General features: G+C 49.2%; 1 protein-coding gene across 1 annotated transcript in view; it reads left to right on the plus strand.

Annotated features, from left to right (window-relative positions):
- The window catches only part of PRIMA1 (proline rich membrane anchor 1), an 80,353-nt gene extending 69,331 nt beyond the window's left edge, over positions 1-11,022 (plus strand). Inside the window, exon 5 of the mRNA XM_006839552.1 lies at positions 10,920-11,022. Within this exon, the coding sequence (XP_006839615.1) occupies positions 10,920-11,022 (103 nt within the window). The remainder of the gene's footprint in view (positions 1-10,919) is intronic.
- Positions 11,023-22,326: the final 11,304 nt, after the last annotated feature.

Below are 22,326 nucleotides of genomic sequence, written 5' to 3' on the forward strand. Positions count from 1 at the left end.
GGAGAAAGATGAGGCGTTCTGCTCCCATAAAGATTTACAGCCTCGGGGGAGAAAGATGAGGCGTTCTGCTCCCATAAAGATTTACAGCCTCGGAAACCCTGTACAGGGTCGCTGTGGGTCAGATCCGACTCGATGGCACTTAACAACAACAACAATTGTTCTTGGAGTGAAGGCAATAATGGTACAGTGGAAGAATTCTTGCCATCTATGTGGAAGACCTAGTGGGAGAGAGCCGGCTCCCATTCCTGGCCAATGAATTTACAATCAGCACCCATCTGTGGGTGGAGGTTTAAGTGTGGCTAGGATGCAAAACGGGTTCCTATAGAAGTTTCTGGACTAAAACAGACTAGGAAGAAAGTCCTGGAGATCTAATTCCAAACAGTCACCCAGTGAAAAACCCTTTGGATTTCAGTCCTGTTGTACATAGGGTCACCAGGCATCAGGGACTTACTCAGTAGCAACACTATTCTAAGGAGTAGTGAGATGTCTTCTGCAAACATTATGCCCAATATGTATACTCTAAGGAGCTCTGGTAGTGCAGTGGTTATGAATCGGGGTGCTAACCTCAAGGTCGGCAGTTCAAAACTGCCAGCGGTTCCGTGGGAGAAAGATGAGGCTTTCTGCTCCCGTAAAGATTTACAGCCTCGGAAACCCTGTACAGGGTCACTATGAGTCAGAACCGACTCCACAGCACATCACAACAACAAGGAGCCCCGGTGACTCTACAGGATAAGCACTGTTCAAACCGAGGGAGCGAGGTGAGACTTTTCTACTCCCATAAAGATTTACAGCCTCAGAAACCCTGTGCAGGGTCACTATGAGTTGAAATCAACTTGGTGGTACCGGGTATGGTTTGGGTTTGGTATGTGTACCATAGTAGCTGGTATACCAAACAGCGTACCCAGTTCCATTATGTCTTCAGTGTTGCAGATACAAGGAGGAGACATGACAGGAGAAAGTCTGGGTTCTTTTGGGGGAGCAGGGAAGGTTGAGAGGCTAAGGAAGGTTGTGATTCTAGCTGGGTTTTGAAGGGTAAGGAGGTTCGGTGGAGTTCTGAATAATCCAAAGAGCAAACCATCTTTCTCTGACACTTGTAAGATCTATATCTACCTTCTCTCTTTGCCTTAAAAAAAAGTCTGCCAGGAACCATCCCACTGTTGGCATCTAGAAGCTTCTGAGCTGGGGTCCACATGCAGTGTGGCTGGTACCTGTGCATGTCCAGGCTGCATCCAGGGCCTTATGTGTGGTGGAGCAGGCGAAGGTGTGAGTTATACCGTCTGGAGGTGCTCAACACAGGAGCGCTGATGAGCCCCTGATTTCCTGTCTTTATCAGCACAGCCCAGAACACTCACAGGGACCCTGAGGGTAGGCAGAGACAACAGGCAAACAGAAATGTTATAAAACACCCAAGGACAATTAAGAAATTTAGAAAACAACAACAACAAAAAATCACACAGTTGCCATTTAGTCTATCCTGACTCTTGGTGACCCCATGTGTGTCAGAATAGAATTGTGCTTCAAAGAATTTTTATTAAGTGCCACTGAGTCGGTTCCAACTCATAGCAACCCTGTGTAGGATTTTCAAAGAGCAGCTGGTAGGTTTGAACTACTAACCTTGTGGTTACCAGTATTGTGCTTATCCTACAATGCCATACCATGATGGCATAGGATTTCAGTAGTTGATAGTTTTGAAGTAGTTCACCAGACCTTTCTTCCAAGGTACTTTGGGGTGGACTCAAACCTCCAACCCTTTGATTAGTAGTCAAGTGCTTAATCATTTGTACCATCCAGACAACCTTAAAGGGTAATGTTGTTGTTGTTGTTGTTGTTGTTAAGTGCTGTCAGGTAGGTTCTGACTCAAAGCAACCCTTTATAGGGTTTCTAAGAAGTGACTGGTAGGTTTGAACCACTGACCTTGAGGTTAGCAGGCCAGTGCTTATCCCACAGTACCACACCAGGAATCCTTAAAGGGTCATTGTTGCTGTTTTTAAGTGCCACTGAGTCAGTTCTGACTCATAGTGACCCTGTATAGGGTTTCCAAGGAGCGGCTAGTAGATTTGAACTGTTCACCTTGAAATTAGCAATCCAATGCTTATCCTACAGCTCCATACTAGGACTCCAAAAGGGTCATTGTTGTTGTTGTTACATGCCATTGAATCAGTTCTAACTCCTTGTAACCTTGTATAGGGTTTCCAAGAAGTGACTAGTGGGCTTGAACCTCTGACTTTGAGGTTAGCAGCCCAGTGTTTAGCCTACAGCACCACACTAGGACTTCTTAAAGGGTCATAAGGGTTGTTGATAATATAATAATTTTGGAAAAGGTCTTTTTAAAAATCCCTGAGACCCAAAGTAAGAGAGTCTACATTCAGAAAAACCACAGCGCGTAAAACATTTCATTTTATTCTTTTTTAACCAGTTGTTCTATGCTACTTCACTTTAATAATCCAAAAGCAGAATGAGTAAAAGATAAAGTTACAATTCTTAAAACCCCCTAGAGATCGTGCACAGTCACCGATAGAGCCACAGCTGGACAGAGAGCCAGGAGTGGTGGGTGGGAGGGGCCAGGGCCCTGGGCATCTGCCGCCAGCCTTCGGGTGCCCACTTCTGCCCACAGTGCTCTCATTGCCGGGCAGTCTCCACACACAATGACAACAACAAGCGTACAGCTATGGCACAGCGATCATCCCTTCTCCAACAAGACAACAACTCCACAGTCTCTCAGTTCCTCTTTTCCCAATCAGCTCCATTTTACAGATGAGGAAACTGAGGTTCCTAGGGCTTAAGAGAGCAGCCCAGGATGGCACAACCAGGGAGTGACAGAGCCAGAATTTGAACCTGGGACCACTCACCTGACCCCAAGGTCGGCCTGAACCACAACGTCATGTGATAAATGTCACTCTAGTGTTGCTTTAGAATACTCCTATGTGCCCTTCCTTGGGGAGTGCCCGGAAGAGGGGCTGTGGGGCATGGATGGCTTGTCTGTGCCCCTTATTGGCCAGAGGGACAGACAGACAGAAAGGAAGGCCCTGAGGCTCCATCACCGTATAACTCAGGGACCCAGGTCTCATCTGACAGCAGATAGAAAGGAGGCTGAGGCAGGTCTTGGCAGCCTGTTCGGATTGGAATAGCACAACATTTGAACTGAGGGTCACTGGAATGGAAGCTGAGTATGGAAGGCTGAGTATGGAAGGCATTCCAGGCAGAGGCCCCTCTAAGAGCAAAGTACCACAATCCCAGGCTTCAGCAATCTCCTCTGATGTCAAAGAAGAGGCTGGAGGCAGCCACAAGCCTGACTGAGGGTTCTTTGCTAAATGGTTTGCCTGTGACTCTGGATACTGGGAGCTACTGAAAGTTCTTGAGGAAGAGCATGGACCACCAGCAATGCCTCTCCACCTTCCCTTGGGGATGCTCAGCATAATGTTGGTAATAAGCTGAGACTCTTACAAAAAACCCATAAAGTCCCACTGAGCCTGCTTCAACTTCCCCTTAAATAACCTCTACCGGCTTCAACAAAAGGAGGGAAAAGGGATCACCAGCTCAGGAGACCCTCCAGATAGGCACTGTTGACCATCTCAATGAGATGGGGTTTCCTGGGAACCTGGAGGCACCATTCTCTCCTCTTTGCAGAGCAGTCCTGGGGTCCTCCCACCTGCCCTCTGTCTCCTTCTACCAGCTCTGAGCAGCTGGTTCTTGGGAAAAGCTAAAGGTCTCTGTGACAAGAGTGTGGATCATTCAAGGCCTGAGGAGTAGATGGGGCTGGAGAGGCACACAGGGACCAGCCACAGTCCCCATCACGAGGATGACAGGGCAAGAGGAAGAAACCGTCTCAGGAAGAACACCTCGGTTCTTTGACATCGCCTGATTCCAGTCCCCACCTTCTGCCTCCCATCAGCCAGTACACCAATTGAGTCATTACAAGGTGTTGACTGCGAGACCAGCGAAAGGCTACAGAACATTCAGGCCAATCGTTAATTGCAGACACTAAGCAAATATGAGGCTTCCCCGGGATATACCTGCATGTGCCTATGTGTGCATGCTCAGCTTTGGGGAACTGAGCCAATTTTGAACACCCACATCTCTTTGACAACACATAGGGCTGCTCAGTATGTCAGTATTGGTCCACAAATACTAACTGAGCACCTGCTTCATTTTCTATCAAGTCTTTGATTCAGGAAAGATTAACCAAGGTGCTAGGATATAGAGATAAACGGAATCTTGTCCCTGCCTTCTCCTGCTAGTGAGGGAGGAGACAGATGAAACTCACCACACCAAACCAAATCAGTTGTGATCCAGTTGGCTCTGACTCATAGTGACTCCCGATTGCAGAGTATTAGTACACCTCATAGGGCTTTCCCGGCTGCGACCTTTCAGAAGCAGATCACCACCAGACCTTTCTTCCAAGGTACCTCTGGGTGGGTTTGAACTGCAAACCTTTTGGCTAGTAGCTGAGTGTTTAATGTATGTGCCACCAGGGACCCTGATTAAACACACACACGTACCAACAAACTGGAGCAAAGCTTAGACACTTACCACATGGGACAAAAAAATCAATAAATGAATATGGGGTTTGATGCTTATTCATGTTTACTTTAGTGGTGGTGGTGGTGGTGATAGTGTGCCGTGGAGTCAGTTCCGACTCAGAGCGACCCTGTATAGGGTTTCCAAGGCTGTAAATCTTTATGGGAGCAGAAAGCCTCATCTTTCTCTCAAGGAGATACTAGTAGATTCGAACTGCTGACCTTGTGGTTAGCAGCCCGGCTTGTGATCCACACACTACCAGCGTTCCTCATTCACTTTAGTACAGCAGTAGAGTTACTGTTCACAGCAGAACCACACAGTGCACTACAACTTAAAAGACTGATGGAAATGCTAGAAAGGTTAAAAGAAAACAAACAGACAAAACCCAGGATAATGGGAGGAAGAAGGAGAAGGGGGTGTAGGGAGAGTTGCTTCCCAGACTCAAAGCATGAGGACAATGGTGCTGACTTCTTGAAGGCAGCATAGGTCAATGAGACGATTAGGATTAAAGTGGGCAAGGCTTTGTACGGCCATTGTTAAACGCCATCCAGTCAGTTCCGACTCACAACGACCCTGTGTAAGGTTTCTGAAGTTGTAAATCGGTTGCAGGAGCAGAAAGCCTCATCTTTCTCCTACATTGCAGCTGGTGGGCTCAAACCACCATCCTTGTGGTTTGAAGCCCGGTGCTATTCCTCCAGAACCACTGCATTCCCAATACATTCACTTGTGACCCAACGTGCATTTATTACCACCTTTTAATTTAATTTTTATTTTTATCCAAGTAACATATGCACGTGAGCTGCAAAGCTTTTAATAAAAACCAGCAGCCTCCTGGCTTTGCGCTTTTCTGTTCCAGGTCTTGTTTCTTGAGAGCAACCACTTTTAACTATGAGGCGTGCCTCCTGGAGTTTCTCTGCCTGTTTCAAGTGGCGCAGATACTGCGATTGCATTTTGTTTTTCATTTGTAAACAGGATCTGTTGACTTTCTATTATGGAAGATACAAACGTCAGATCCCATCCTGTGCCCACAGACACATCAAACACTTGCCCTCTTCCATTCGGCCACCTACGTTGTTGGGTTCTGTGGAGTCAGTTCCAACTCATGGCAATGGCAAATGTGCGTAACAGCCCCATCCCCGTGAGTTTTCAAGGCTGTGTGAGCTTTAGGAAGCAAATCACCAGGCCTGTCTGGGTGGATTTGAACTGTCAACCTTCTGGATAGTTGTCAAGCATTTAGCCGTTTCCTGACACCCAGAGGTTCCTTTTCCAGCTACGGGAATGTCCAATGCGGGGTCTGATGCCTATTCATTTTTACTTTCGTAACACAGCACGGTTACTGTTGACAGCAGAGCCACATAGTATACTACGATTCCTTTCCTTTCCTGGAGTTAGCAATGCTGCCTCTCAGTATGGTCAAATACACCATGTAGTAAGTCTTTCAGTCCCATTTCTGTCTTGATCACTTTCTTCCCTAGACTTCTTCATCCTCCTCTCCAGATGGCTCTGGGCTTGTGGCACAACTGGGCTGTGGTTCTCGTCTCCAGCAGCCTCCATCCAGGCTGACTGGTCCTAACAGGCTCCACTTGGGGCCCTTGGTAAACTCGATTCACTCTCCCACCCTAGTCCTGCTTCTTCACCCCATCGTGGAATTTTCCCTAACATCTTTTCTGCATCATAGACTCAAGAGAAATTTAGTGAATTTACATTCTTTTTTGAACTTTTCGAATCGTTCTTAACCAAATATGTAGGAAGAAGGGGGCAGCTGGACAGCCGTGGATGGGTGGGAAATGAGTTTCTTGTGGCATCCAAGCAAGATGAGCCTCCTGGTCCTGGGTCAGATGAGGAAACAGGCCTGGATGGGGACCAAAAATGGCTCAGGTCTCCCAGCTGTCCAGCCCAGGCCCGTTGGTCAGTTACCCTCCTCCTGCTGTGGTCACTGAGTCTTCCAGGGGCTCCTGCTGACCAGTACCCTGCCTCTCATTTATCTCTTCAGTTGAGTCCTTATAACTTGTCCCTCAAAACGCAACTCAAAACACCTTGAATGAGCTGTCATCTTGAACATGAAGGCACTCTCACTTCCCTGCCCAAGTGCTGTAGCTTTTCTCCAGTAAACATTTCTGCTTCCTGCTGTGATTGGTGGAGTGTTTGTGCTCACATGCTTTGCACACGTGTGTGTGTATGTGTGCACATAACAGTCATCTTATCGTACCCACCTCCCTCCCCACAACACCTGGCATGGCGCCTGGCATGTAGTAGTAATTCAGTAAGTCTCTTCGGAGTGACTGGAGGTTTGTTTACGTAGACTTACCAGATTCTACCTTTGAAACTGACAAAAATCTATTGGGAATTTCAGTGAACTCTTTTTTTTTTTTTTTTTTTTTTAATTAGCTTCCATCTGGGTGAATGAAGTAAAATCTGCTTTTAGGGTAAATAACATGTGCCCAACTTTAAATGCCTGGCCCAACCCCTTCACTTATTTCTGTTCCTCTATTCTCTGCTGTTCCTGCTCGGCTTCTACCATACCCAAGCTTGGACACTCATGCTGACTCGGCAGTGCTCTCTCCCACGTGTGCATGACACACTCTCAGGATAACACAGCCTCACGGGATGTACCACGGTGTCATATGCCCTGCCCTCTCCTCCTGGCTCATGTTCTGGCCTCCAGCTGAACCATTGAGTTGGGACCCATGGAGGGGCAAGAAGAATGGTTAGGTCAATGGTGAGCAGAGAGAAACAAGGGTCATGGCATGGATGGGACATCTCCATTCATTCCCAACTCACCACCAACTTCCAGAAGCAAGAACTGCACCTTGGATGCATCTTGAATTGCTGGATGTCACAACTGGAGTTCTCGTGTGGTCTAAACCCTCTTTAGACAAGTTGGGACCCAATGCCATCCCAAGATGCATAAGACCAAGTCATTCCCATTCATTATTTCTCATTGCTGCCCTCCTGCATGCCTGTAACCCCACTCCTGTGGGCACCCAGACCCAGTATCTCTGGGCGGAAGTCCATATCCCCAGGTTCGGTTGTGTTGGGAATCAAGGCAGCATCTGATCATCCAAGGAAGGATGGTCTTTTGGTCAAGTGCTGGACATTAGTGTATGGACTTGGCTGCTTTGAGACCAACTGACTTCCTCCTGGACCTTGGTTGGATTCGAGACTCTATTTCTTGTGCTTTGTTGCAGAATCAGCTTTCATTCTTCTAACTTCTGGCCTAGGCCTCTTTCCTGTGAGTCTCTCTTCCGTTTTTCAGCCTGTCTGGGTTGGGTTTTCCCTCTGGTGGTGTTCTAAAGGTGAGGACTAACCTCCTATAGGCAGAAACTCTGGGCACATCTGTGACGTCAACCCCTGAACAAGACCAAGCAGCTCACTTCCCTTTCTCTTGATTTTAGGAATCAGGCCATTTAGGGAGCCCGGTGTGGCCATCTCTGCCTGGACCAAGGTGGAAATGATCCTTCTTGGTTTAGCAGGACCAAGCTGTGTCATTGAATCTCTTCCTAGCATTTCCGGAGCTCCATGGGGGGCATGGTAGGTAGGAATTCCATGCAGATGGGACAACCATCACCAGCCAACTGGAGCTTCCCATTGATACCTTCCCAAGAGTAATACTGATATCTAACACCATTGAGCACTTACTGTATGCCAGATGCCAAGTGTTTGACACACATTAACATATTTAATCCTCATAATAAACACCATTACTGTACTCATTTTACGGACTTGAAAACTGAGGCATAAAGGGTTAGTAGCCTGCCCAAAGTCATGCAGCTAGAAAGTGTGGAGCCAGGGTTTGCAGAGCGGTGGTATCTGCCCCCCACCTCTTCTGCGGTGTCACCTCCAAGTGCTGCGCTTGGGAAAGGATTGGTACAGGATGGGGAAGTGCAAAGGCAGATGGGTCTCCTGCTCTAGGAAAAGCTCAACTTCCACTGGGCTCCAGCGAGTCCCAGAAAGGCTTGTGGAGGTGGTTTAGTTAGTACAGGGGCAGTAGAATGGATTGGGGTCAGCTCTAGGGGGTAGGAGTAGATCAGACCAAGTTCACATCTCAGGAAGGTGACCTGGACAGGCTTCCTCTTCCCTCACTAGGCTCAGGCGAATACTCCAGTCTGGGAGTTGGACCAGCCAAAGTGCCTTCTGCCCAGACCCCCCGCGTCCATTCCTGCCTGGTTCCCTATAGCTCACCTTCTGCGTGGCCTTCCAAGCCATGGCTCCCATGGCCTCGGAGCACTTGGCGTCTCAGAGCTGCAAGCTGTCTCTACCGCTAGCTCACTCTCCTCTCCTGCCTAGAAAAATCTTCCCCCACCTCCCACCCCTAGACTGCCCTTTTCCAAGGGGCTCCAGACCCTTTTTATAGCTTTATGTATTATCCACCTTTGAAAGTCCCTAAACCTTATCTCTGTGACCTGGATGTGTTTTTTAGATCTAAGCCCAAGATTTACTTTGCATTAAGGGGAAATACAATGTGGATTTAGGTGCAGTGTTTTTGCCTGTTTGTGTTTCCTGAGTCTGATATCCTTTCTCCCCCTCATACATGGCTGATACATTTAGTACCCTCAGCGGCCTCATGGAGGGCAGCCCAGGATTCCACTGTAATAAATAACTACCACTCCTCAGTTTCCCAGACCACACAAACTCCTTGAGTCAGATGCTAAATCCACACAACAGCATCAGAGCTCCCTCCAGCACTTGGAGAGGGGTGGGAGGGAGAGTGGACCGCGGGGCCAGGCACACTTCTCAGGAGCCCTGACAAGAAACGAACAAGGCAGTAGGTCTGAGCTTGACAAATCTGGAGTTTCCAGAAGGTATAAGTGAGTAAATGGGGTCCTCAGAATGTGCTGGCCGCTAAGCCAAAATGAGACGGGATTCTTGGGGGACTCCGAACATTTGTGAGTCTCCCAGACAAGGATGAAGAAAGCTTTCTCTACTTGATCTGACCATGGGAAGACTTGTGGACGAGGAGATGGTGGCTGGGGTTCCTTGGGCAAGTCATGGTTCTCTTTAAGCCTCAGTTTCTCCATGAAATGAACCTCTTAACTCCAGGCCTAGCTTCTTCAAGGATTATGAAAATGCCAATCCTTTGCACAAAGCATGAGAGATACTCCATGGGAGGAAGTCCCTTGGCATTTCTAGAAGGCACAATGACTGGGCTGGGCCACCACAGACTTAAGTACATTTGGGTTATTTATTTATGAGTTCTTTCTGCTACAAGAGAAAAGGGGGCCATTTATAGATCTGATGTCGGCATGTGATCTCTGAGTAGGCTTGTGGTCTAATATTCCCACCCACAAACTTACTGATAATGACCTCACAGACTCTCCCTCCACTAAACAAATGCAGAAAGGCTTTCTCCCGTAGACATCAACCCAGTCACCAACTACCATACTGGGTTTGCGGAGGCTCTGAGGCCATCTGAGAAGCAGTCAGCTCCCAAGCTTTGGACAATGGCCATAAATGCTAAATTTAAAGAACAGACAATGAGGGCTTGTTCAGACTCCACCTGTGGCCACTGGGGACAGAGAGGGTACCTGAGCTATGGCCCCATGGGATCAGATCCACTAGGAGACAGCAATATTGCAGCATGGGATTGGGCTGTCTGTAATGTACTGCCTAGACTTAGGAGGGCAGTAGCCACCCTAAGCCTGAAGACCAGTGTCCTCCTGGAAGACTCAAGGTAGCAGCAGAATTTGAGCTCAGCTAGAAATTAGTAATGTGAATTTAGGACTTTAATAAAGTGTGCAAGGCTCTTCTTCTCAAAGCCTCTTTCCCAGAGCTTCCTGACCCTTTTTCTGCATAAAGGGAACGGCTTTGGAGGTTGAGTGGCCTCTGGCCATCTGGATCATCTTGAAGGATTCATTCACCACCATTGCCAACATCTCTACCACCATCATCACCACAACCACAACCACTGTGAAGACACCCATTGTTACCACTACCATCACTACCATCACCACCTCCACCACCCCCAGCACCTCCATTCTCACCATCCTCTTCATCACATCCTTCATTTGCCTTGCCCACACTGAAGCCCGACTACAAACTCCAGCCATGAGCATCTATCCCCTACTAACTGTCTGCACCCCCCAAAGTATTTGTTATGTCTGTTCACTCATCATCAAAGTCTCACCACTAAGCTGTCCAGACTCTGCTTTGGCCAGGACTGTCCTAATGAATGCCCGCTGTCCCTACTTCATTATTGACAGCTTCCTTTGCTCACTCACAGCCACACCTTGGCTTGCATGACATTTCATATGGTTACCTAGTGACTTGACTTCTGACTCCACAAGGACCAGCAGCCCAGGGATGCTAACCCCAAACAGCCTTATCATTGCTAACTGGGAGGCAAGCTATATGCCCCGCGCAGTGATAACTAATGGATGTCCTGCCCCTCCACCCACTTCCAGGAAACCACTGAGAAAAGACGAAAATGGTACCAGTGCCTCTGAGTACCCCATGACCTCCTCCCAGAGCAACAAAGGGGTGGACGTGAACAACGCGGTGGTGTGAGTCTGCAGCCCTGGACCCGCTGGCCAGAGGGACTCCTTGGTGGCACCGTGGACATGGCAAAGCAGAGGGACTCGAGCAGACCCTGGGCTTGTCCGGGACTTCATGGCCTCGCAAGTCTTGCATCTTCTGAAGAGGAACCATCTACATCCCAGCCCTGCCCCAATCAGCCCGCCGGCCGGGGCAGCTCAGATACCGACACCAGGACCCCTGCATGCAGCCCTCGGCCATGTCATCATCCATGGTTCTTCCACGGCCTCGTCCCTGACCACCCTCAGCTGCTGTCTAAAGCACATGTTTGGGCAGGAGGGCAGGGGGACTCTGACATCTAACTGTCTGCTGGGACAGGAAACATCACCTTTAACTGAGAGGAAGGCAGCCCAGGCTGAGACCCTTCTCTCTCCCAGAAGTCCACCTGCTTCTCTGCTGACCCCACAGATCCCATCAGAAGCCATAGTACAGCTCTAAGACCCCCTGCTAAGGTGCTTGCCCACACCTGTCATCACTGCCCACTCCCTTTCTGCTTTTGTCATCTGTGCCCACCTTCCTATCTGCTCCCCACCAGCACCTGGGCCACCTGGTCAACACGCTCCTGAGCAGCAAATCTTTATACTCGGGGTGGTGTCTGGCTCTCAGGGGCGACAATAACCCCCTGAGCTCTAGGCCCAAGGCTGCCAGGAAGGACAGAGGCCACTATGCCTGTTCTCAGCCACATTCCTAGACCTCACGTCGTGGAAAATACCATGTCCTTGCGAACCAGACCCTGCCTTCACCCAGCGGAGGCCACCACTGTGCCAACCCCTCCCCCACAAGAGATCTTCAGGTCCTCCTGAGAGCCCCTGGCCCTGCCTTATCCAGAAGGAGGGGTTGTCTTCTGAGGGGCACGTTGCCTGGAGCTAGTGGCCCCATGATATGATTGCATGTCTCCTGGCACACCGAGAGAACACTGTGAACCCGTTGACGACCCCCCACCCCTCCACCATGCCTGCTACCATGTGTTCAAAAGAAGCCAGGCCATATAGAGACTTAGCTGGGTGGGCTCATTTGTCCCTCAGACCTGCGTGCAAACCAGTGTGAGTCTCTGCCACAGAAATTGCCATCCTTTCCAATCTAGGTGAGGCTGACAAATATGCAAACCAGTGGCCGTTTGGGGTAGGCCTTGCACAGGTCGCTGTGTACTGTTATCAAGGTGAGTGTGCTGTTAGCCGCACTGCCACCTGCTGGGCCAGGGGTGCAGGCTGAGGGCCAGCCTAGGGCAGCCCCCACTAAGTGTTTGTCCTTCTTTTCTGTTTGCTTGAGATGTTGAGGACGTGGACTTGGATCTGAGGTCTGCTTTTCTAGCCTCTATGATTGTCCCTCTGCCCCAATCTGGAGAGCACATCATAGCAAACACCCTTGAAGAGTACCCCCCATGGCCCCGGACGATGAAGAGCCTGATGCAAAGGGTTAGTGGATGGGGGTCAGAGTCAAGGCTGAGAGGCCCAGAAACCCCCATTCCCTCAACTGCTTACAGCCCCTGGTACCTGCTGACCCACACTGTCTGTGCCCCCATCCCCCCTGGGCTTAGCCAATGGGAAATGCCTGTGGGCTCGGACCAGTGGGAAGTTCAGGAGTAGTCAAAGAAGATGGCATCAGCCAGAGGAGAGGGTTCTGGGAAATGGCCTGGGGGGCCAAGGACATGGGGCACAGCTCAGTTATTCCCAAGCCTACCCAGTCCTGCCATCTCCAGATTTCTGCCTGAAACGAACCAGGGCTGATTGTGTAATGAGCCTAATCGTCCCTGGGTGGGACAAAGGGCTCATGCACTGGGTTGTTAACTTAAAAATTTGAAGGTTCAAGTGTACCTAGATTTGCCTCAGAAGAAAGTCTTGGTGATCCACTTCCAAAAATTCAGCTGTTGAAAACCCTATGGAACACAGTTTTACTCAGAAACACACGGGTGTACCATGAGTTAAGGTTGACAGCAACTGGTGTAACCCTCCAGCCCCAGGCACGAACCACTCACCCCCACAGCATCCCTCATGCTATGGGACCCAGATCTGGTTCCCTGCTCGACAAAGCCAGGGCTCCATTCAATGCTAAAGTCTGTGTGGAAATGCTCCCCCTAAATTGGGTTTGTAAAATCCCTTCACACCAGTTCATGAAGCCCACAGGAAGAAGACAGATTTGGAAAAAGGATCCACTTCAAAACAATCTCCCCAAACCCAGAATCAACCATTCAAACTCTTCTGAGTGGCTGGTTCTGGGTTTAGGGAGATTTTTCTCAAGTGAGTTTTCAAGGACCAGAGTTCCAGGTTTTCAGCTTAGGTACTGGCCTGGACATCAAACTGCTGCAGTCTAGTGCTTGAGTGGAGAATGATTCTTCCAGGAACTTGTCTGCGGCCACCAAACAGACCAATGAGCCCAACAGCGCTATCAACAATGAAAGGGTCATTTCTCTTCTTCATTTGTTCAAACAGATGACTTTTCAATCACGTCATAGTTGAGACCAACTACAGACTTTAATGGCATACTGATTCCATAAGATAAACTCTGGACTACACACCACCAAGTTTGCTGTTCGAGCCCACTAGTCACTCCTCAGGAGACAAATGAGGATTTCAAGCCTCGGAAATCCTATACAGAACTGACTCGACAGGCACTTAACAACAACAACAGGATCCCCCAAAGAGGCCCTGTGGTGGCTCAGTGTTTAAAGAGCTAGTCTGATAGCCCAAACATGGGTGATTTGAATACACCAGACACTCTGCAGGAGAAAGACCCCTGCTTCCATTAAGGTTGACATCCTTTAGCCCTCTAGGGTAGTTTTACTCCATCCTAAAGTACCACCATGAGTGGGAATCCACGCCACGTGGGTGGTTTTGGTTTAGTTAGGGTTTAGGATCTCTCAGAGCCTTTTGGTGTTCCTTAGCAACTTCTTAAAGCCAGTTTTGGAGAGAAATCTAATAAGTGTAAAAATAGAGACATATATATTATATATAGTTATATATATTTAAAGAGATGCTATATATATATGTAATTACTATACTCACTATATCTGTACAAAGTATGAATTTGAACCGCCCCACTAGTGTGAAATATCTAATGCATGAATGTAAATAGCCCACAATCTGCCTTCTTAACCATGAGCCCAGTGTACAAGGGCAATGCAGTCCTAGGAATTCGGTCTCAACGAACAAACTCACTGTTGAGTCCGTCTTGCCCTCCAGCGAGCCCTTTGTGTGGATTTGGTGCTGAACTGCCTGTCACATGAGAGGCAGGGCCGGCAGCATCCGGGTGTGCACCGTGACTTTTGTATTTTCAATAAAAATATACTTATAAAGATGGCTGTGTATTGTTGTTTGTGGGGGGCATTAGCCCTGGGTCTGAGGTGGTAGAGAAAGAACAGACTGAAGTAGGAGGGCCTTTGGGATATTTCCTGCTATAAACCATGGGCTGGTTTTGAGAAATCTCTTACGTTGCTTCTGTTCTCTTTTCTCCTCACACAGTAAAAGGTTGGTTTTCATGGAGATTTCTAAGGTACTAGCCCTGTCTCCAGACTTCTGGTGTGGCGTAGCCGGTTAATGCGGTAAACTGCAATGTCGGTGTGGGCCGTTAAGGCTGGCAGTTCCAACTCACCAGCTGCTCCTTGGAAACCCTGTACAGGGTTGCTATGAGTTAGATTCTGACTCGATGGCAATTCGCAACAACAAAGCCCTGTCCCCACTCTCCTATTCCCTCATGGTCCTTGAATCCATCTAGTACCGGATAACCGTTTGTTACCTTTGTTGTTGTTTTCAGGTGCCATCGAATTGATCCTGATTCATAACAACCCTGTGCACAACAGAATGAAACACTGTCTGGCCCCGCTCCAGCCTTGCTTTTTTGAGCATATCCTTGCTCCCACTGTGTCAATCCATCTCCCTAGGGGTCTTTTTCTTTTTCTCTGATCCTCAAAGTAGAGTTGACCATAATGACAGGAATGGAGCAAAGCTTTGGAGACCTCCATTTGCTGATGGGGCAGGGTTTAAAATGAGAAGACATAACTGCAAATACCTGCATGATGTTTTCAGCCTCCTCATATGCATGTGAAAGTTGGATTATGAATAAGGAAGATCATAGAAGAATCGATTCATTTGAATGGAGAAAAATATTAAAAGTACCATGGATTGCCAAAAAAACAAACAAATCCTGGTTTGGAAGAAGCGCAGCCAGTGTGCTCCTTAGAAGCCAGGATGGTGAGGCTTTGTCTCTCATACTTTGGACATATATTCAGGAGGAACCCATCCCTGGAAAAGGACATCATGCCTGGTAAAATGGAGGGTCAGAGAAAAAGAAAAAAAGACCCCCAATGAGATGGATTGACACAGTGGGAGCAAGGATATGCTCAAACGTAACAATTGAGGCTGGTACAGGGCCAGACAACAACTCAGCTTATGAGAAAGTCTATCCTGGAGCACTGGGACATCTGACTAACACCAAGAAAAGACAGGAGCAGAACATGTCATTTGAGCCTGGGTCCCTGTACAGATAGTCTTCTAGACCCAGGAGAGAGCTGTAACACCAGAGGAGGCAAGAAGCAGTGGTAGAGAAACCTCGCGAGAATGAGAATGCAGACTGCCTTCAGGCTGGAACTTGCTGACGGAGTGGGGTGCCTCTGGGCATTTACTGGCGGAGCTAAAGAGTTTTGTAACATGTTCCCAAACAAGGCTGAGATCAGGCCAAAGGGCTGAGGACCAGAGAGAGAGAGACTCTCCCAATGGAAGACCTGTATCCTGAGCTATTTCTGAACCCAAACAGACTGGGAGACTGGCCTGTGAGTTCTGTGTGGCCCACACAACACATGTTCGAACTCAGCAGAGAAGTAGAGCACCATGGGAGGGATGGTTGGTGTCAGAATTGGTAAAAAGGTTGGAGGGTGGGGGTATGTCTGATTCCTGTCTCATAGGAATCAGTTATGGGCTGCTGCAGATGGTCATTCTCTCTTCCCTTCATAAAACTAGAGGAGGTCGTATGCCTCTGCTGTTGTCAGTTCTACACAAACAAACTTATTCTCTCACAGTTTATTGTTGAGTGCCATCGAGTTGGTCCTGACTCATAGCAACCTTGTATAGGGGTTCCAAGAAATGGCTGGTGAGTTTGAACCACTGACCTTGCAGTTCAAACTGACCTTGAGGTCGAGTGCTTATCCGACAGCGCCACATCAGGACTCCACACACATCTTATCCTTGTTGTAGTTGTTAAGTGCCATCAAGTTGGTTCTGACTCATAATGACCCTGTATAGGGTTTCTAAGAAGTGGCTGGTGAGTTTGAACCACCACCCTTGCGGTTCAAACCAACCTTGCAGTCCAGCACATTAAGCCACAGTGCCACACCAGGACTCTCCTCACAGTTGGTTGATGCTGTTGTTAAATGCCCTTGAGTCTCTGTCGATTCACAGCGACCCTGTTTATGGTTTCCAAGGAGCAGCTGGTGGATTTGAACTGCCAACCTTGTGGTTCATGGCTAGAAATTGGAATTCGGGTCATTGGCTCTAGAGGAGGGCTCTCTCTCTGTATATAGGTTCTGGGGTAAGGTCCTTGTCTCTTCAGCTTCGGTTTTCTCGTTCCCTGAAGATCTCCATGTGGTTTAGAATCAATCCTTCCCGCTTCTCTGCTTGCCTAATCTGTTATCTCTTTTAAGAAATTGACTCAAAACACATCCTACGCTATTCTTGCCTTACTCACATAACAAAGACAGCCCATCTCAAATGTGATTATCACTGGCATAGTCGGTAGGACCTACAACATATATTTTGCGTGAGAGGGTGGGGGGGAGACACAGAATTCAATCCATAGCACCAACCACCCCAGGTTGCTGTGGACTGAGGAGGGTCCCGAGAATCCTAGGGCAGGAGCAGCTGGTGTCACTGGGGGAGATAGTCATGGCCAGCTATGCCCATGCCCTCCTCTAGACCTCAGCACCTGAGGAATGGGGTGGTCTGTGGTGGGCCCTTACTGCCAGCTGCACACAGAACCATAGCCTACTTGCCTTCCAAGCCGAGAGGGCTCAGGAGCATGGGACACCGTCTTCCTGGCCAGAATGGAGCACCAGTGCCGGCCCGGACTCTGTCCTCTTTCCAGTCTGTTAGGTCAGCCTCAGGGAGCAACCCCTCCCTGGCACAGGTCTAGGTATATGGGAAGGATGAGGAACCGACTGGCCTGCATCGATTTTGTCCCCACTGTGTGAGTGAGGAGTCAGTTCAGGGATGGAATTTGACAGTCAATGTTCCACCATTGTCAGGAAACAGGTAGGGCTGGGGTTTGAACCCAGAGCTGGTGCCTGCAGCAGGGACCCCTGTTCCAGAGAATGCCACCCCATAGTTAGGGAGCTGCTGGGCCCCCACCCCAGCCTATGTTTCCCATGGCTCTTGAATTAGCTCAGGGAAACTGGGGAGGCAGTTATTTCTCCAACCCTGCCCACAACTTGGAGGGCAGTAAGTCGTGTGTGTGTGTGTGTGTGTGTGTGTGTGTGTGTGTGTGTGTGTGTCAGGGCTGGGGAGGTTCCAGGCGGAAAGCAGGTCCCAGGTGTCTGGTATCAGGGATGTGTGTGTGAGGGGGGCGGGGTGTGCAGCATGGAAGTTTCTGCTGGGAACTGGGGGCACTCACCTGCAGAGGGCCCCTGGGCCTGGGGTTCTGGGAGCTGCTAAGTGACCTGACATCTTGTCTGTCCTCCTCACTGCTGTCATTCATAGAAGCTGCTGCCAATGGCTGCCTAACAGCTCCAACCTCAGAGAATACAGCTGGACACCTCGGGCCTGTACAGGCACCTGTGAGCCCAGCCTGGGTGTCCACACAGCCCCAGACCCGGAGTCCGGCAGGACACCGACCGGCAGGTCCCTGGGAAGGAAGTCTGGCGGGGACGGCCCTGCATGCACATGGGAGCTGCTGGTGGGTGGTCAGCAGAAGACCCCCTGGCATCACTGCCCACTGCCCACTGCCAGCCTCTGGGACTTCTGGTCACTGGTTCCAGCTCCAGCAGCCTGTGAGCAGCATTTAGCCATTCATTTGCTGGTTCCCTAAATATTAAGAGGCTCGCCAGCATGCTGGGGACCATCTGAACATGAAGATTCCCCTTCCCTGACCCCCCAAGTCCCCACTGGAAAAACCAAGGCCCCCAGCTCCTCCTTACCCTCAAATCTGGTGGGTTTTGCCAAAGCTTCCAATCTGCTCTCTAATGCCACCTCCCGTCTCCCACCCCATCTCCAGCTCCCCCTACACTTCCTGTCTATCTTCTCCTCCTCCAACACTTTCTCATCACCCAGTCCCTGTCTGTCCAATGGGTTTCCTCACCCCAGCCCACTGCTGCTATGTACCCAGACACGATGTCAGGTGTGACTGTCTCTCTGAAAGGCACCCTGCCCTGGCCTACTGCCCGCCAGACACTTCCTTCATGGCTCCCTGCCTCCAGCTCAGGTACTGCCCACGTGTAGCAAACTGCACCACTTTCGAGTCTCCTACTGGGCTTTGTCATCTTGCACCTCCCCCGATTCCCATAACATCCAATACCCAGGTCCATCTTGGACACCCTGAGCCTCTGGCCTCCCCTCAGTCTGGCATACACAGGCTTGGTCCAGCCCAAAGTGCTGACCATTGGGCATGGTGGGCTGAGGCCCCCGCAGGGCCCAAATGCCTGATATGGCTGATGTATCTGTGGGTGACCATGTGGAGTCAAATGGGTCTGCCTGGGGTGAGTTATTGGGGTGAGGGCACGAAGCAGAATTCTTCAACGACCCATCCTTCCATAGTTGTACTGAGATCTCATCTCCCAGAATCCCCAGAACTACTATTGAGACATGTCCACTGTTGTCCCAATCACTGTTGGGACATGTCCACTGTTATCCCAGACACTGTGTTTGGTCCTTCAGAGTCATTCTTTCCACACAAGTCCTTGGTCTGAGGATTGTGCTTCTGACCCCAGCCCAGAACTCACTCCCCTCCTGTGGTATCTTGAATTTCCTTGATGTGACTTTTCTATCTAAAGCCTTCTGAATTTAAGTCAAATGATCAGGTGGGACCATGCAGACAGGATGTGCAGGAATCTAAGGCTGGAATTGGTTAGTTTTGCCATCCTGCTAGATTTAATAGAAGCCATCTCAGAAGCAGGAAGAGATGATCCTAGGACCATCAATAGAGAAGAGCTTGAGTGGAGCATGAGATCCCTACCTGGAAAAACAGCAACAACGGATGAGATAGCAGAGACGGTGGCATGGAGACGTAGAGCAGCTGAGGGCTGCTATGCCCATGGGTCGAGTAAAGCTGAGTGCCTACAGGCAGGAGGTTGGTTTGCAGAATGTGCCCTTTGGGCATCTACAGACAGGCTAAATGAGCTTTGTAATACTTGCCTGAGCAGTTCGGAGGCCAGAGGGCCACATGGCTGAGAGGTCAAAGGCAACAGTGAGTTGTGCTTACTGTCTGGCAGGCAAGAGGCCTTCCTGATTGGAGAACTGCTGCATCTTGAGATGGTTTTGATCCTGAATTGTACCCTGTTCGCTTCCCTAGTAAACCCTATAGTCCTGAGTATTGTTTCGAGTCTTGTGCACCCCTATGAAATCCAGGCATAGAGCACAGAGTGTTGTAGGAGGGATGGTTGGTGTGAGAAGAGGGTGAAGAAAGCTGTAGGGTGGAGCCATGTCTGTCCTTCTGATTCCTCGGAATCGGCCTTGAGCTGTTTCAGCTTGATTCTCTTTCGTTCTTGTGAAACCAGAGGAGGCCAGGCACGGCTTTGCACCTCCTAGCAAGTTTCATTGGAGAAAGGGGTTTGTCCTTTCAGTTCATCTCATCCAAGGAAAGTTTTTGAAATGGTGAACCCCAAAAAGGCATTCCAGGAGCTTCTTCACCTCTTCTTAGCCAACATAACCAAGCCCGCTTCATCCTTTCCAAAGGCAATGAGGATCTAGTTGACGTATAATAGGCGCCTGGACCCTGCCAGTATTTCTTCCAGAACAACATTTACTCTGACATGACTTAATGTGTCTCTACCATTAGAAAAAGAAGCAATTGGCAACATTTATCATTAAATCCCTACCCGACACCCCTAATAAAAAAAATTTTTTTAAAAAGTCTTCCTTTCCAGACTCTCTGGAACTCAGGGAGAATGAATACAATTCTAGAACCGGATTTCAGAGAGGCAGTGCCCTGACCTCAGAAAGAGGACCTCTGGGATATGTTCTGTGCAGGTGAGGTCACCCCACCACCACCACCACCCTCCTGTGAACCTTGCCTTTGGAGGCTCAGGCCTCACACGGGAACACAGAAGGGCCCCGAGACTGAGTGTAGGAAGTGCAGGTCCCTCTGAACATGTGATCAAAAACTGGGGTGAAGGCTCATGGAGGACAACCCCACCCTCTCCTCATGAAGGGCAGAAAAAGGAACTCCCAATTGGGGCTTGTTTAACATCACTGACTTTTGCCTGGAGGTTTGCTCTACCCTTTCAGACGGGGCATGTATTCTTTATGGAATTTAAATTTGTATTTCCTTCTGATGCCCAACTTTTTTAAAAAAATGGAGGGAGGGGACTAGAAGCAGAGTCTGGATCAGGGGAGCGTTGTACCCCCATATCTCAGTGTCCATGTCTGGCTCCCTTCTCAGAGTCAAGAAGTGCTATTGTAACTGCGGCAGGTGGGGAGACAAGATGCTGCAGAGATACTTTGCTGGCTCCACCTGGCCTCTGCTAGACCTTACATGGAGACACACCCTAGCCATGAGTTCCCTCTTCTCTCCACCTATCTCTGCCTGTTGTTCTCACCCAATCCTGTGCTTTGTTGTTGTTGTTAAGTGCCGTCGAGTTGGTTCCGACCCATAGCGAGCCTGAACAGGGTTTCCGAGGCTGTAAATCTTTACGGGAGCAGAAAGCATCATCTCTCTCCCACGGAGCAGCTGGTAGTTTCTAACTGTTGACCTCGCAGTTCACAGCCTGATTCGTAACCACTACGCTACCAGAGCTCCCATGCTTTAGAGTCTATCAAATACAGATAGCTCCCAACTGTATAAATACCTCCAACCCATCTTCATTTCCAGAGCTGAGTTTATCCAACCACTTACCTCATGTAAGAAACTCTAGTGGCACAACGGTTAAGTGCTTGGCTACTAACCTAAAGTTAGGTGGTTTGAACCCACCAGCAGCTTCATGAGAGGAAGACTTAGTGATCTGCTCCCTTAAAATATGTCTGATGTGATTTGTAGTTTGTAAGGCACCCTGGTGGCACTGTGGGTTAGGCATTGGGCTGGTAAATAAAGCCAAGATCTCCCTATAGAGCAATTCCACCTCTGTAAGACCAGGCGTCATGCTAAGTGGAAAACTGACTCCATGGTACGTAACAACACACTTCACACACACGGCGTCTTAGCACAGTCAAACAGAAGTCATGACTCACCTTCCAAGAGCTCTTTGCCACCCAGCTTTTCTTCTCTCTGGGCATGGTCTCAGCATCTCCCACCATCATCAGCCCAAGCCCTAACAGTCCTTCTTAATTCCTGCTTCTCCTGGACCTAAGCCCCCAAATCCCACTGCTGTTGAGTTGTTCCCAACTCATAGTGACACTATAGGACAGCACAGAACTGCCCCATGGGGCCCCCGAGACTATAAATCTTTACAGGAACAGACAGCCTCATTTTTCTCCTATGGAGCAGCTGGTGGGTTTGAACCTTTCATTTTGCAGCCCAAAGCTCTGTTGGGACTCCTTTCCCTTGGACAAATGGACAATTGATCAGCAGGTCTTATTAACTCTTTCTCTCTCAACACCTTAACACTATCTGCTTACTTCGGTGTCTACCCCCAGTCCAAGTCCCTTCACTTTCCTTGGGATGACCTCATCTCTGCTTCTACTCTCACTGTCCCCATAACCCAGTCCCATAAAAGCCAGAGGGACCTTCTTGTTGTATGCCATCAAGTCGTATTTTCAACTCAGAGCAACTCCGTGTGACACAGTAGAACTGCCTCATAGGGTTTTCTAAGTTGTAATCTTTATGGTAGCATTTCTCCAGGTCTTTCTTCCTTGGAGCCACTGGTGGATTTGAACCACCAGCTTTTCAGCTAGCAGCCAAATGCTTAAGCATCGCACCATTAGGGATCCTTGTTGTTGTTGTTAACTGTCATCAAGTTGGTTCCGGGTTTCCTAGGAGTGGTTGGTGGGTTTTAAAATCCGACTTTGTGCTTATCCTAGAGTGCCACGCAGGACTCCTTAGATCTCCGATACCAACTCATCATGACCCTACGTAGGGTTTCCTAGACTCTAAATGTTTACGGCAGCAGGCAGCAGCCTCATCTCTCTCCCTCGGAGTGGCTGA

The sequence above is a fragment of the Chrysochloris asiatica genome, unplaced genomic scaffold, assembly GCF_000296735.1.
Source record: "Chrysochloris asiatica unplaced genomic scaffold, ChrAsi1.0 scaffold00025, whole genome shotgun sequence".
NCBI lineage: Eukaryota > Metazoa > Chordata > Mammalia > Afrosoricida > Chrysochloridae > Chrysochloris > Chrysochloris asiatica.